Consider the following 17,412-nt stretch of genomic DNA (forward strand, 5'->3'; position numbering starts at 1 on the left):
GGGGGCCTATATGTAGGGAACTATATACAGGAGGGCTATGTGAGGCACTATATACAGGGGGGCTATATGTATGGCACTATCTACAGGGGCTATATGTGGGGCACTATATACAGGGGGGCTATATGTGGGGCACTGTATACAGGAGGGCTATATGTGAATCACTATATACAGGGGGGGCTATATGTGGGGCCCTATCTACAGAGGGGCTATATGTAGGGCGCTATCTACAGTAAGAGCTATATGTGGGGCACTATCCACAGGGGGATCTATATAGGGCTCTATCTACAGGGGAATCTATGGGGGGCACTATCTAAAGGTGGCTCTATGGGGGAACTATCTACGGTTAGCACTGTGTGTGTGGGACACAGTGTATGGTGCTATTAAAATCAGTGACAGTGTATGGTGCCATTATAATCAGGGACGCAGTGTATGGTGCTATTATAATCAGGGACAGTGTATGGTGCTGTTATAATCAGGGACACAGTGTATGGTGCTATTATAATTAGAGGTGCAGAGTATGGTGCTATTATATTTAGGGGGTATCATGTGGAATCATGAGAATTGTATCTTCATTTATAGCTACAGAAATGTTTGAAAAGTGAGAAGCTGAAAACATCTGGGCGGCAAACTGCAGATATGGTCTGTGGCCGGGAGAAGTCATCATAGAGGTTTTGACCGGAGGGAGAGGAAAAGAGATTAAAAAAACAACTAGAATCTGAGATAGTCATCGGTAAGTCACTTAATGTAAATGTTTATTCCGCGGCACAGCAGAATAGTGAGTGCAGCTCTGGAGTATAATACAGGATGTAACTCAGGATCAGTACAGGATAAGTAATGTAATGTACACAGTGATTTGACCAGTAGAATAGTGAGTACAGCTCTGGAGTATAATACAGGATGTAACTCAGGATCAGTACAGGATAAGTAATGTAATGTACACAGTGACTCCACCAGTAGAATAGTGAGTACAGCTCTGGAGTATAATACAGGATGTAACTCAGGATCAGTACAGGATAAGTAATGTAATGTATGTACACAGTGACTCCACCAGCAGAATAGTGAGTGAAGCTCTTGAGTATAATACAGGATGTAACTCAGGATCAGTACAGGATAAGTAATGTGTGTACACAGTGACTCCCCCAGCAGAATAGTGAGTGCAGCTCTGGAGTATAATAAATTATGTAACTCAGTATTAGTACAAGATAAATAATTTACTGTACTGGATTAATAATGACTGTGTTTAATTTCATCTTTGTTTTATCTAAAAAAGTTCAGTCTAGACTTTATCGCTTTCATCTTCAACCCATAAATAAAAGGATTCAGCATCGGTGGAACCACCAGAATCTGTAGCGACATAATCACTCTAAGCTCATATGGTAACTTTGTTGGAGCTAAGCGATAGAGAAGGATCTCGAATAGTATGTCAACCAAGAAGTTTGTAATGGTGATGAGATGAGGCGTGCACGTCTGGAGGGCTTTCTCCTTAATGTTCTTGGGGGATTTCATGCAAACCCTAATAATCTTGAGATAAGAATAAAATATCATCAAGGACATTAATCCAAATAAAGATATTACGCCGAATAGTCCAAAAATATTGAGGACAATTGTGTCAGTACATGAGAGACTCACCACCGACCAGTTGTCGCAGTAGATCTTCAGGATATGGCTGCGACATAATGGAAGTCTAGCGGTCAGTATAACAAGGACGCCAATCAATGTAACAGGATATAACCAGGCTCTGAAGAGAATCTTGCCGATTGTGGACGAGGTCATTATCGTGTTGTATCTCAGAGGGTTACAAATGCTCACATAGCGGTCGTAGGACATGGAGGCCAAAATTGTCATCTCAAATGATCCATAGGTGTGGATGCAAAATACCTGAGTCAAGCAGGCTCGGTAGGAAATAGAGGGATTCTTCTGAAGCAGGTTTATGAGAAGACTGGGAAAGAAGGCGCTGCTGCCATAGAGTCCATTCATACAGAGCACAGATATGAAGATGTACATGGGCTCCTGAAGACTCTGGTGCTGCCACACTGTAACAATCACCGCACCATTGCAAACAACAATCAGCGCATAGCCAATAATAACAATGAAGCAGTAGAAATATTTTTCTACAGTTAATTCCCCAAAATTGAGCGTCAACATGAGAGGAGAGATTGTGGTATTTTCCATTAATAGCGTCTGAAACAATATAAAAATATGGCGCTATGTTAGCACGGTTACAGCACAATACAGGAACAATTGTTAGTGATTCAATTGCCACACACTATATAAACGGATGAGGCCATTTTTATCTTGACTCTGATAACTTGCTACAGCGTGATATAACACAACAAAAGCCATTGAAAAAGTCAAGTTACAGTCGCTTGACACTGTGTATTTAATGTGTTAAAAGTCAAGATCAAGATGTCTACATCTGTATATGATTAAAAAAGTGGAACATTCCTATGTATAGTAAGATAGCTCTGTGTGGCCACTTTGGGATCCCTTAGGCACCAGAGAATAACGGCAATCATCTGGGTCAGATTGCCCGCCAGGTACTGGAGGAGGATTCTCTGGTGGGCTCAGGCTCTGACACAATAATGGGCCCCCAAAAGTCCAGGAGTTGACAGCCCCATTTGGAGGTGATATTGGAGCCAATCACTTGCCACTAGATCTGTTACTTATGGGTTGATCGCAAATATTCTATTAGACATTATTAATATATCCTGTGTGCACAATGATGATAAAAAAACTTAGGATGCAATTAACCCCTTCCCAACATCCACCGTATATGAAGAAGCATGGAGCTGGCTTAGGAGCTGGGCCGACATTCTGCTCTAACGGCAAGGATCGGAGAAAACTCTCATCCTGGCCGTTTAACCACTTAGATTCCGGGGTCAATAGCTACTGCAGGATCTCAACCAGTAGACATAAGGAGGATCCTTTGTCACCGCAAATGCCCCGCTGTGACGTGATTGTGGCATGTCGATGGGATGTCAAGGCAGCAGGGGGCCTAATAATGACCAAGTGCAAGCGATCTAACAATCACAAGTTCAATTCCCTCAGTGGGACAAAATAAAATGTAAAAATAAAATGTATTAAGTTTTTAAGAATATATGAAAAAACAAAATTGATTTAAAAGTTGAACATTTTTCTATATTTTATTTACAATAATGGAATCAATAACAAATAAACATAATTAGTATTACTGCGTTAATAACAATTTGAACTGTTACAATATTATATTGTTAGTCATCTTGCTTTTTTTTTTTTTAAATGGAATAAAAAGAGATTAAAAAGTTGCATTTACATTAAATGGTACCAATAAGTACCACCGCAAAGAACAAGCCCTCACTTTCTGTGAAAACAGTAAAACATAAAATAAACTATATCAATTTGCTATGGTTGTAATTATACTGACCCACAAAATAAATCAATTTTATTACACGCTGAAAGTCTTAAAATTAAAACCCAAATAGTTATGGTGAATTCTTTGCTCTTACTGTAAAGAATTATTTCTCATATTGATGTGTGAATCTTCTTTCCTCAACCCCAAAAATTAAGTCCCATGGTCCTTGCGCCAGTTCTTTGTATTGACCATACATATATATGTATACATCTTACTAAGATCACCCCCCCCCCCCCCCTATATTTAAGATATTGGTTAGTTCCCTTCATCCTTCAGCATTAATACAGCTGTTCCTCCAGTTCTACACAGCAGATTATGAGACTTACTGGGAGAATATAGCACAGACCTCACTGGTTCCCTCTGTTCCAGCAGCGTCTGTGGCCTCTGTCTTTTATATTTTCCATGATGAGCTCTTGCGCTTCTTTCTGTCACTGTGGATTTGTGTCCTCAGGGTGTTGAATAGTTATTATAGATTGTCAGCTTATATTGTAGCTCTAGTGTAAGAATAAGTATAATGAGACCAGAGCTGCTGATGACATGACATTAGTAGGAGCTGTCATATATTGTAAATCATGTCATTAGTAGGTCCAAAAATCAGTGCTGATTAATTTTCTTATAGATCTTGTTTGTGATCAGCAATAAAATATGTTTAAATTGTCTGCCTGTATCCACCACTAGGGGGAGCTTAAGAGTTTATCGCACCCTGTTTATATGTTGGAATCAATAATAACACTGTATACAATAATCTCTTAAGCTCCCCTAAGTAGCGGCTGCAGGCAGACAGAATTTTATCATGTAACTCTATGTCTATATAGCACATTTGTGTTATGCCGCTGGTGTTGCTTAGTACGCAATACCAGACAATCACTATCACATGGGTGAAGCATGCATCAATACTGAAAGAAAACAGAAGGCACAAGTAACTTACAAGTGGATGAGTGGAACTGAATACTGAAGGTAATAGAAGATGGAGACAATGCATAAATAGAGCGGATTCCAGTTACATAGCATACAAGAGGTTAACAGATGAATAGACAGTAGACAAGAATTAAAAGCACTCGCTGACCCTATCTGAATACTATCCCACAGCAGGGTAAGACAACAGCTTGGCAGACCAAACGCACAAGTAATGCAAGCAAACCAGATGAACTACTGATCCAAGTATAGATAAAACCACTAAACTAAAACTAGATCTCTCAGAGGACCAACAGATTCCACAGTACAAACAAACACATAGACAAGAACAAAAAACACCAACTACAATCTAGAAAGAGTTTAGCATATGTCAGAAACAGCATAACCAGCACGAAAGTAATCCAGGCCTGAAGTATGTATAGGTATATATAGGTCCAAGAAAGTTACTCCATCCCAATTAACCAGGCAATGCTAAATGATGACCAAATCCAGATTCAGACCAAAGCCATTGCCTAGCAATACCTAACACAGAGATAACAGAAATAACTGATTAGCAGCAGTCTTGCTGACAATCGTAACATTATCAGCCTTCCTTCAAGGAGGGCTACAGAACGCTTGATCCTGGGTTTATCTGGATTCGCTGCATGAAAGACTCATTAATCTATCAGCATGGATGTTTCTAGCCGCTTCCCAGGACCATTCCTCCGGGCCATAACCACACCAATCAACAAGGTAATGGTATTGTCTACCACGCCACTTAGAATCAAGGATCCTCTGGACCACATACTCAGCTGACAATGGGCCAAAACAAGAGGAAATCCATGGATCACTCTTCTGAAAGTAGAGACAGGTTTGTAAAGAGGACATTGAAAAGTTGCATTGGTTCCTCCTCAGCCACACTGGAATAAGAGACATCAACAGGATGACACAACTCAGTAACCCTCTCTGTCATCCTTTACCTGGTCAAAAAGTTCCAAACAATACTGACTACGAATCGTAGCATAATCCCATTTACTAACAGTGTCACACCATCTAAATTCTGCTGAATGCTCCTTTGTTGTTTGGGCTCCCCTATTTTAAAGGGAACCCCATAGCTGTCAGGAATACTTCCTCACTAAGTAATTCTGGATCTCCAGGCCTAAGACTAAAGCCTAAGGTCTTATTTACACGAGCGTAGTTCACTTCCGTGATATGCGCGTGAAAATCACGCGCGTCGCAGAGGCCTATGTAAGTCAATCGGGATGTCACATTCTGTGTTTTTCACGCAGCGTGTCGGCCAGAAAAATGGTTACTGTAAGTTAATTTATACGAGGTTCAGGACAAGACGCAGAAGTAACATCACCCCGCTGCATCCCCTACATATTACGAGTATGATGTTCCTGAAAAAAAAAACTAGCTAGAACAATCTGCCTCACAGAACCCAAGGCCTGAATCTGATCCGTCAAACTCTGCACAGGATTGGGATCAGACATTATTCAGCTCCCTGTGGGGCTGGATATAATGTTATGTCACTGGTGGTGCTCAAGAACGCAACACCAGACGATTGCTATCACATGGGTGAAGCACGCATCAACACTGACAGAAAACTAAAGGCACAAGTAACTCACCAGTGGATGAGTGGAACCGAGCACTGAAGTCAGTAATAGAAGGAGATGATGCAAAAATGGAGTGGTTGGCAGATAATTGGCATTCAATTAGTTAACAGACAAATAGTGGACAAGAATAAACAGCACTCACTGACCCTAGATGAATGCTATCCCACAGCAGGGTAAGACAACAGCTTGGCAGCAGACCAAATGCACAGGAAAGGCAAACAAACCAGTGGAACTACTGAACCCATGATACACATAAAACCATTATACAAAAACTAGATCTCTCAGAAGACCAATAGGTCCCACAGTACAAATAAACACAAAGACAAGTCTAGTCACCAACTAGAATCCGGAAAGAGTTAAGCCCATGTCAGAAACCAGCATATAATCAGCTCCTGATTAATCCAGGCCTGAAGTATATATAGGCCCAAGAAAAGTATTTTGCCCTAAAGTTAAATGATGACCAAATCCAGACTCAGAACAAAGTCATTGAATTGCAAACACAGAGATAACAGATAACATAAATCATTGCTGCTAATCCACTACTACTACTACTAATACTACTACTACTACTACTACTACTACTACTACTACTATTACTACTACAATCTACTACCCCACCAGTCCCAGCGCTACATAGACTGGAAGGATTTCACTATAGCAGTAAGACCAACAGCACAGGACTAGTTGACCATAATGTCTGAAGAAGGCATCTTGCGCTGAAACGCACATTGGGGTGGACGCTCTCTGTGTTGATACACCTGAACAACTCATTATGGGCATGTTACATCCCTCTATATTTCTTTGAATAGTTTATACATATGTGTTCTCATTTATGCACTGACCACTTCTTGTACTTTCTATACCATTTGTAACTTATATATTATCTATACTATTTAGGTCTGTGCATTTATGGGGTTCGACTTAATGGGGTTATCCGGGGACCAAAAACTGAATTGCAATTATATATTTATGTGAAACTAAGTAACTTACTAATGTACTTTAAATTAAAATTCTGTACTAAATTATGCATTTCAAACCTCGTGAATTGTTCCCGGAAGTGCTGGATCTTTTCTAATAATGATGACGCGCCGACTCGGCCCCACGTGACTGAGCTCTTGCTTCATGTGCTGTTCGTGAACATGACCGCAAGGGGCTGAATCCAGTACTCGGGAATCGACGTCCATATTTGGTAAATTCAAGGGTTTCCTATCACTGGAGTTCCTGAGCAGAGCATCAGCTGATACTCTTCTGGGGACTACAGCACTTCTGCCGACGTTACTGTCCATATATGGAAATGACATTGGCAGCAGTACTGGAGTCCCCGAGCAAAGCATCAGCCGATGCTCTACCCGGAGGCTACAGCCCTGCTCCCGACGTCACTGTCCATATATGGTCATTGACTTCAGGGGTTTCCTATCACTGGAGATCCCAAGCAGAGCATCAGCTGATGCTTTGCTTGGGGACTCCAGTACTGCTGCCAACGTCATTGTCCAGAAAATGGACAGTGGCCGTGACGTGGGCAGAAGTGCTGGAGTTCCCAGGCAGAGCATCAGCTGATGCTCTGCTCGGGAACTCCAGCAATAGGAAACCCCTGAATTGACCAAATATGGACATCTGGAGCAGGGTTGTAGTCCCGAGCACAGCGCAAGCTTATTCTCTGCTTGGGACTCAAGCAATAGGCAATGCAACAGCCCCTTGCAGTCATGTTCACGAAAAGCACATGAAGCAAGTCCTCAATCACGTGGTGCTATGTCGGCACAATTCACAAGGTTTGAACTGCACCACTTAGTACAGAATTTTAAATTAAAGTACATTAGTAAGTTACTTCGTTTCACATAAATATATTATTGCAATGATTACCCCCGATTACCTCAGCAAATTAACAGCTAGAATGCCAAAGGTCTGCAATGCTGGAATTGCTGCAAATGGAGCATTCCAAGACCAAAGCAAAGTCTGAAGGAGAAAATTATTATTTAAAATAAAAATCATTATTTCTAACCTTGTCAATGTCTGACTATATTTTCTAGTCATTTTTCAACTCATTTGATAAATATAAGTGTGAGTTTTCATGGAAAACACAAAATTGTCTGGGTGACCCCAAACTTTTGAACGGTATATATATATATATATTAAATGAATAATTAAGTACTGTAAAATGTAAGAGAAAAAGGAAAAAAGACAAAAAATTAGATAAGAAACATTTTTAAAACAAAGAAAAAAAAAATCTCCCCCCAAAAAGTGCACACGTCTCTGAACTCACATGCACTAATTTTAGACATTCTGCATTGCACAAACCTGTCAAACAGAATTTACATTACCCCCGACCACCAATTTTCCACCTGTTCTACGCTGGCCTTATCTGGTTTTTTTTTGCCTTTAATATAACATTACTGTATTTGGGATGATTATTCTCTATGTCAGGAGGCTGCGTCTGAGGGCGGATTCAGACGAACGTGATTTTCGTCCGTGCAGCCCGCGTGGTATTCACGCGGGTCGCACGGGCCTAAACAAGTCTATGGGGCAGTGCAGGCTGTCCGTGAATTTTGCGCAGCGTGAGTCCGCTTCGTAAAACTCACAACATGTTCTATATTTAGGCGTTTTTCGAGCATCACGCACCCATTGAAGTCAATGGGTGCGTGAAAATCACACGCACCCCACGGAAGCACTTCCGTGGGACGCGCGTTATTCGCGCAACAGCAGTAAAATAATTAATGTAAACAGAAAAGCACCACGTGCTTTTCTGTTTACAAACATCCAAACGGAGTGTCATAATGATGGCGGCTGGGGGGCGTGGCTCGGACCTGCATGAGGACGGACGTGTAACAGGGAGCTCCGTGACTAAGAAGCCCAAACCGGCTTAAATAAACCTATTGGACACCAGGAAAAGAAGTCTCCCGGCAGATGAACGTACCCTAAGCCCGGAGGGCGCAGTGAGGTCAGAGAATCAGCTGGGGAACGGAGGAAACTCGGCTCAGAAGTCGGAGCATCGTGGGGGAGGGGAGTCACGAGGCACGGCTTCCCGGGCTAAGGCGCCCTACAGATATCTCGTCTGGGAGATTAACAGCGGTCAGGAGGCCAGATTCCAGGAGAGCAGTGAGGATTCTGTGAACGGAGGTGAGGAGGGGAGTCACAGCAGCCCACGGAGGGTCAGTAGCACTGCAGGAGAAAGAGGGGAAGGAGGGGAACGGCCTAGAAGGGAAGAAACGCCATTGTGATAAACTTTATTTCTGGAGGGTCACAACAGGTCAGTGCACACAGTGGAAAGGAGGTTGAGCAGAGTCACAGACTTTCACAAGCTCTCCTCCACTTGATATTGATTTCCACCACAGCAAAGAGAATATAGGAGGAACTAAAAGAGAGTCTGCTTGAGCAGGAGCAGCCGCCATTTCCCATCTTTTCCATAGCAAGATATAACATAAAACGCAATACGGTACAAGGATATATCTACAGTTACTGGCAGAGATAAATAAAGTACACAGTTACTTGCATTGAACGTTTATTATAATTTTCTCGCTTACCGTGTGTATCATACTTTACAATGGGCGGCACTACAAAAAAGAAAGACCAAAAAGCGAAACCGACTAAACTCACAGAGTTTTTTGCCACTTCTCCCTCTAGACAGGCTGGAGCAAAGAGACGGTTATCACTCCCCCCGCCCTCTCCTGCATCCTCTTCCAGAGCAGAGTCCTTAAACAATGACATGGGGGAAGACTCTGACTTACACCCAGTTTCGGAAACCACAATTAAAAAATTACTAAATTCTTTGAGAGACTCTCTACAGTCCGATTTTAAAAGTATTGTTGGGGAGCTGAAAACTGACATTTTGGCTATAGCGTCGCGCACGGATCATATCGAGCACAAATTTGAATCCTTTGCCAAATCGCATAATTTGTTAATTGATGCGAATTCAACGCTAGAGGAGGAGGTTCAAAGGTTATCAAACAAAGTGTTAGATCTTGAGGACAGATCGCGCAGGAATAATGTCAGAATCAGGGGCATTCCGGAATCAGTGACACCGGACCAGCTTGCTCCATATCTTACTGACCTACTGAACGTGGTTCTACCTCAAAAATCCAACTTGGATATGACAATAGACAGGATCCATAGAATTCCTAAACCGCGGCATATTGCACCTCACCTCCCGAGAGATTCTATAGCCAGGATCCACTTTTATCATATTAACCCCTTAAGGACGCAGCCTAGTTTGGGCCTTAAGGCTCAGAGCCCATTTTTCAAATCTGACATATTTCACTTTATGTGGTAATAACGTCGGAATGCTTAAACCTATCCAAGCGATTCCGAGATTGTTTTCTCGTGACACTTTGGCCTTCATGTTCGTGGTAAAATTTGGTCGATATATTCAGTCTTTATTTCAGAAAAATTGCAAAATTTAGAGAAAATTTAGAAAAAATAGCATTTTTCAGAATTTAAATGCATCTGCTTGAAAAACAGACGGTTATACCACCCACAATAGTCACTAGTTCACATTTCCCATATGTCTACTTTAGATTGGCATCGTTTTTTGAACATTATTTTATTTTTCTAGGACGTTACAAGGCTTAGAACATAAACAGCAATTTCTCATATTTTTAAGAAAATTTCAAAAGCCTTTTTTTTAAGGTACCTGTTCAGTTCTGAAGTGGCTTTGAGGGGCCTATGTATTAGAAACCCCCATAAAGCACCCCATTTTAAAAACTAGACCCCTCAAAGTATTCAAAACAGCATTTAGAAAGTTTTTTAACCCTTCAGGCATTTCACAGGAATTAAAGCAAAGTGGAGGTGAAATTTGCAAATTTCGTTTTTATTTCTGAATTTCAATTTTATTCTATTTTTTTTCTGTAACAAAGAAGGTTTTACCAGAGAAACACTACTAAATATGTATTGTCCAGATTCTTCAGTTTTTAGAAATGTCCCACATGTGGCTCTAGTGCGCTCGTGGAATAAAACACAAGCCCCAGAAGCAAAGAAGCACCTAGTGCATTTTGGTGGTGCTTTTTTATTAGCATATATTTTAGGCAGCATGCCAGGTTTGGAGAGGTGTTGAGGTGCCAAAACAGTAGGAATCCCCCAAAACTGACCCCATTTTGGAAACTACACCCCTCAAGGAATTAATTTATGGTTATTGTTACCATTTTGACCCCGTAGTTTTTTCACAGCGCGTATTTGAATTGGGCTGTGAAATTAAAAGAATGACAATTTTTCCAATAAGATGTCATTTTTGATCAGAATTTCTTATTTTCACAGGGAACAAAATGCCCCATTTTGTTGCCCAATTTGTCCTGAGTGCGGCAATACCCCATTTGTGGTGATAAACTGCTGTTTGGGCCCATGGGAGGCCTCAGAAGGAAAGGAGCGCTATGTGTTTGTTGGAGTCCAGATTTTACTGGATTGGTTTTCGGGTGCCATGTCGCATTTGCAGAGCCTCAGAGGTATCAAAGCAATGGAAACCCACCAAAAGTGACCCCATTTTGGAAACAAAACCCCTCAAGGAATTTATTTATGGGTGTTGTGACCATTTAGACCCCACAGTTTTTTCACAGAACTTATTTGAATTGGGCTGTGAATTTAAAAAGAAAAACTTTTTTCCAATAAGATGTAGTTTTGGCTCAAAATGTCTTATTTTCACAACGAATAAAATACCCCATTTTGTTGCCAAATTTGTCCTGAGTGCGGCAATACCCTATTTGTGGCCATAAACTGCCGTTTGGGCCCATGGGAGGTATTAGAAGGAAAGGAGCGCTATGTGTTCTTTGGAGCACAGATTTTGCTGGATTGGTTTTCGGGTGCCATGTCGCATTTGCAGAGCCCCAAAGGTATCAAAGCAATGGAAACCCACCAGAAGTGACCCCATTTTGGAAACTACACCCCTCAAGGAATTCATTTATGGGTGTTGTGACCATTTAGACTCCACAGTTTTTTCACAGAATTTATTTGAATTGGGCTGTGAATTCAAAAAAATGAATTTTTTTCCAATAAGAGGTAGTTTTGGCTCAAAATTTCTTATTTTCACAAGGAATAAAATACCCCAATTTGTTGCCCAATTTGTCCTGAGTGCGGCAATACCCCATTTGTGGTGATAAACTGCCGTTTGGGCCCATGGGAGGCCTCAGAAGGAAAGGAGCGCTATGTGTTCTTTGGAGCCCAGATTTTGCTGGATTGGTTTTCGGGTGCCATGTCGCATTTGCAGAGCCCCAAAGGTATCAAAGCAATGGAAGTCACCCCATTTTGGAAACTACACCCCTCAAAGAATTTATTTATGGGTGTTGTGACCATTTAGACCCCACAGTTTTTTCACAGAATTTATTTGAATTGGGCTGTGAATTAAAAAAAAATTTATTTTTTCCAATAAGAGGTAGTTTTGGCTCAAAATTTCTTATTTTCACAAGGAATAAAATACCGCATTTTGTTGCCCAATTTGTCCTGAGTGTGGCAATACCCTATTTGTGGTGATAAACTGCCGTTTGGGCCCATGGGAGGGCTCAGAAGGAAAGGACCACCATGTGGCCTACTGGGAATTTTCTGGTGCTAAGTCGTGTGTGCAGAAGCCCCTGAGGTACCAGTACAGTTGAAACCCCCGAGAAGTGACCCCGTTTTAAAAACGACACCCCTTAAGGAATTCATCTAGAGGTGTAGTGAGCATTTTGACCCCACAGGTATTGTGTAAAAGATAATGTGCAGCAGTTGGTGCAGAGTGAGATTTGCAATTTTCTATATATATGCCATGTCAGTGTCCGATATATTGTGCCCAGCATGTGCCACCGGAGACCTACACCCCATAAACTGTAATGTTGGCTCTCCCGGGTACGGCAATACCCTACATGTGGCTGTTATCAGCTGCCTGGGCACACAGCAGGGCTCAGAGGGGAAAGATGAGGAGGGGTAAGCTGTGCGAAGTGGATCAGAGCGAGTAAAACTGGGGTAAATTAAAAATAAAGGGATGGATGATAAATTTGAAAACACTCTTTCATACAGAGCTCTGGTTTTTCGGGACACGCGTCACATTGATATATTGTGTCCTTCCTTATCCCCCTCTTATAGCAGACTCTGCACCTCTTTTGACTTTTTCCCTTCTTGCCAGTTTGGGGAACTTCTCCTAAAAAGTGTTGCCCTGGTACGATGCCTGTGGCCCCGCTTCCAGAAGTACTGTAAGGCTTCAGGACTTGATCTGACAAGTCCACCCCTCCCATGTACCTATTGTAGTCCAGGATGCAGTCTAGTTTGGGGGTCCCTGTACTGGTACCTCGTACAGGTACATGGGTACTGGTGTGGCATCTCCCTGGTCTTGTACTTGACACACAATATGTTGCTGCTAGATTTTGCCCTGCTCTCACCCCTTCTGAGTGTTTGCCCAAGCAGAGTCGTAGGGAGGCCTCTCAGGTTTCTTCTAGCAGTGCCGCATGCCGCAGGACTTCTGGAAGCGAGGCAGTTGAAGAGTGGGACGCTGGTATAAAAATTATCCAGGTAGAGGTGGTAACCCTGGTCCAGCAGTGGGTGCACCAAATCCCACACAATTTTTGTATTAACTCCCAGTAAGGGGGGGCATTCTGGGGGCTGAGAACTGGTGTCCTTCCCTTCATATATCCTAAATTTGTAGGTATACCCGGATGCACTCTCGCAGCTTATACATCTTCACGCCATACCTTGCCCTCTTACCCGGCAGGTACTGGCGGAATTGAAGCCTCCCTTTCAATACACTTCTCGGGGGTGAATGCTGGGAAAACCGGGCACTGGAACGGTCTAATAGGGGTCTCCGTTTATACAAACGGTCAAAACTGGGGTCATCTCGGGGTGGGCACGGCTCATTATCAGTATAATGTAAGAAGCGAAGTATTGCCTCATTTTTATTTTATTTTTTAGTTTCCAGCTCAGTTCTGAAGTTGCTTTGAGGGGCCCATATATTAGACACCCTTATCAAACACCCCATTTCAGAAACTAGACCCCTCAAAGTATTCACAACAGCATTTAAAAAGTTTATTAACCCTTTAGGCGTTTCACAGGAATTTAGAGCAAAGTAGAGGTGACATTTAATTAATTTAATTTAATTTATTAGGCACCATATCCGGTTTGAGGAGGTCTTGTGGTGCTAAAACAGTGGAAACCCCCCAAAAGTGACCCCTTTTTGGAAACTAGACCCCTTGAGGAATCCATTGTAGTTTTCTTGGGGTGCATGCGGCTTTTTGATCAGTTTTTATTCTATTTTTAGGTGGCGTGGTGACTAAAAAAACAGCAATTTTACTATTGTTTTTTATTCAATTTTTTTTACAGCGTTCACCGTGCGCTATAAATGACATATTCACTTTATTCTGCGGGGCGATACGATTACGGCGATACCAGATGTTTATAGTTTTATTTTATGTCTTATGGCGTTTGCACAATAAAATACATTTTGTAAAGTATAATTTACTTTTTGTGTTCCCTTATTCTAAGAGCCATAACTGTTTTATTTTTCCATCAGGAAAGCCGTGCGAGGACTTATTTTTTGCGTAACGAACTGTAGTTTCGATCAGGACCATTTTTAGGTACATGCGACTTTTTGATCTCTTTTTATTCCATTTTTTGGGAGGTGAAGTGACCAAACAATTGTGATTGTGGTACGGTTTATTATTATTTTCTCTTACGGCGTTCACCGCGCGGGATAAATAACGACATCGTTTTGTAGTTCAGGTCGTTACGGACGCGGCGATACCAATTATGTATAGTTTATTTGTTTATTTATATATTTTTATTAATAATAAAGAACTGATAAGGGAAAAAGGGGGACTTTTACTTTTATTACTTTTAAATCTTTTATTTTCTTATTTTTACACAACTTTTTTTTACTTTTTTACACTTTTTTTACTTTGTCCCACTAGGGGACATGAGGGCAGGAGGCTCTGATCGCTATTCTAATACACTGCACTACATGCGTAGTGCAGTGTATTAGAGCTGTCAGCTGTTCGCTGACAGCAAGCATAGTGGGTCCTGATTTTGTCGGGACCCACTAGGCTTCCGTCGATGGCGTAGCCAGAGTCCATTGTTAGGATTCTGGTTGCCATAGTAGCCATCACGGCCCGCTATCGTGTAGCAGGCCGGCGATGGCAGCTTAACCCCTAAGAAGCCGCGATCGCTATTGAACGCGGCTTCTAAGGGGTTAATCGGCGGGGACCACCGCGATCGGTCCCTGCACACTAAGCTGTGATAGCCTGCTGTCGGAAACAGCAGGTATCACAGCTCAGACACGCGCCGGGGAAAGATGGCGCCGTGTTTACTCAGGTCAGTAATAGTACTGACCTGAGCGCGAACGTTCTACTTAGCAGGACGTACTATTACTGACCTGAGCGCGAAGGGGTTAAAGAGGAATTCCTTAGGGCTTTAAAAAGCTCTCCAGAATTACCGGAACGTTTTAAAGATATTGCGATCTACCCTGATCTGTCAGCAGCTACTATCTTAAAACGAAGAGAATATATGCCTCTCACAAGAATCTTGAGAGATAAAGGAATACTTTACAAATGGGGATTTCCGGTGAAGCTGATTGTATCCAGGAACGGCAGTATTCACGTGTGTAATTCACCTGAAGCAGCGAAGGAATTACTTCAGGAATGGGGATTTATTACCTCGCCGTCTCAAAGTCCCCGACGCAGGGAAGAGATTCGTCCAGAAGTGATCACCCCATTGTGGTCAGAAAAAATAAGCAGATCCAGGAAGAAAACGGGAGACTGATATAACTGTATAATTGTTTAAGAATATGGTGTTCATATATAATGGCTTCAAATGTCGTAGTCATTTAAGGAGGTTGCTTGGGGAGGTAGTCATGGTTACTTTGGGAAAGGCAGGTCCTACTGACGTTGCCCCCTTTTCTTCCCTGAAAGAGGGAAATAACAGGTTGTTGGGTTCTTCAAACAATCCGCTAAGTTGGAAAGCGGTGTGTTGTTATGTTAAAGTTTGTTTTACTTTAAGGTTGCTTTTTGGCCTCTCCCCTGGTAAGATTAAAGCTAAACGTAAGTCAAGCCTTTTCAGTCAAGATGGGTCTTAAATTTGTATCGCTCAATGTAAATGGTTTGAACTCACCTTATAAAAGGTCTATGTTGTGGAAGGAAGCTAATAAATCTGGGTGTGATGTATTATGCATTCAAGAATCACATATGCGCACAAAAGATGTCCATCTTCTTAAACATCCAAAATTTGTAAACATTATTTCAGCTACTACCAATGTGAAAAAAGCAGGAGTTACTATTGCAATCAACAACTCAGTAGTGTTTGAAAAAATTGCGTCATTAATAGATCCTCAAGGTAGATATATAATCCTGGTATGCAAATTGGATTTAGTTCTATACACCATAGTGTCTTTATATGCACCTAATAAACGGCAAATTCCGTTTATCACTAAAATTCTTACTAAAACTAAAAAGATACAGCAAGGGGGCTTGCTGATTTGTGGAGATTTTAATACGGTTATGTATAACAGATTGGATAGATCTAACCCAGAAAGGGGTAGAGGTTTAGACATAGAATCTCTGATAGCAGGGGAATACTTACACGATGTATGGCGTTACCAACACGCATCCGAAAAAGATTTCACATTTTTTTCTGCACCTCATACAGCGTATTCCAGGATAGATTTTTTTCTCGTGGACAGGGAGATCCTCCTAAACTCGGAGAATTCAGAAATAGGGGTCAGTACTTGGTCGGATCACGCCCCCATATCCTTAACACTGAAGGCACAATATAGTTTCCCTCCAAGAGCCCCTTGGAAATTAAATACGTTTCTTTTGAAGTCTAAGCCCGTTCAAGATTCTATACGAACAGCTTTAGAAGAATTTTTTGACATAAATTCCCCATCGGCTTCTCCAGAAATGGTGTGGTGCTCCCATAAAGCTTTCGTGAGGGGTCTCTTTATTCAACAGGCGGCTAGGGCAAAGAGAGTTAGGAACAAAGAAATGGAAGAAGTGTTGTTGGCTATTAAAGTCAAGGAATCCTTAATGAAATCAACTCCTACGAGGACTACGGGAGAAGTTCTCAGAGAGTTACGGGATAGACTACAGGTTCTGAATTTGGTCCAATACGATAAAAATTTGAAACGCCTTAAATTGAATTTTTATGAACAAGGGGATAGGCCAGGTAAACTCTTAGCGAAAAGGGTGAGAGTTCAAACAGCTAAGTCTAAAATACCATATTTAGCTCGTCCAAATGGACAAAAGATTTATGATCCCCAAATGATCGCAGATTCCTTTGCAGATTATTATAGCCGATTATACAATCTGAAGGATGACCCTTCACTAACTCACGCTTCTTCAGACCGAATTAAAGAGTTTTTGTCGGAAATAAAGCTCCCACAACTCTCTGAGTCTCAACTACTTAGCTTAAATACGCCAATATCAGAGATAGAGTTACGGAAAATATTGAAGGGTTTAAAATTAAATAAAGCTCCGGGCCCAGACGGACTCCCAAATGAATATTTTAAAATATTTGAAGAAATACTTACTCCATTCATGACGAATACATATAATGGGTTGGTAGCCAAACAATCTCCTC

The 17,412-nt window shown here is 41.6% G+C and overlaps 1 protein-coding gene across 1 annotated transcript; it reads right to left on the reverse strand.

Moving 5' to 3' along the window:
- Nucleotides 1-1,257: 1,257 nt before the first annotated feature.
- Nucleotides 1,258-2,172, reverse strand: LOC142740342 (olfactory receptor 52D1-like). The gene has a single exon (XM_075849890.1). It carries the CDS (start codon nt 2,170-2,172, stop codon nt 1,258-1,260), a length of 915 nt encoding a protein of 304 aa, XP_075706005.1.
- Between the last annotated feature and the right edge of the window lie 15,240 nt (nt 2,173-17,412).

Source organism: Rhinoderma darwinii, chromosome 2 (genome assembly GCF_050947455.1).
Source record: "Rhinoderma darwinii isolate aRhiDar2 chromosome 2, aRhiDar2.hap1, whole genome shotgun sequence".
Lineage (NCBI taxonomy): Eukaryota > Metazoa > Chordata > Amphibia > Anura > Rhinodermatidae > Rhinoderma > Rhinoderma darwinii.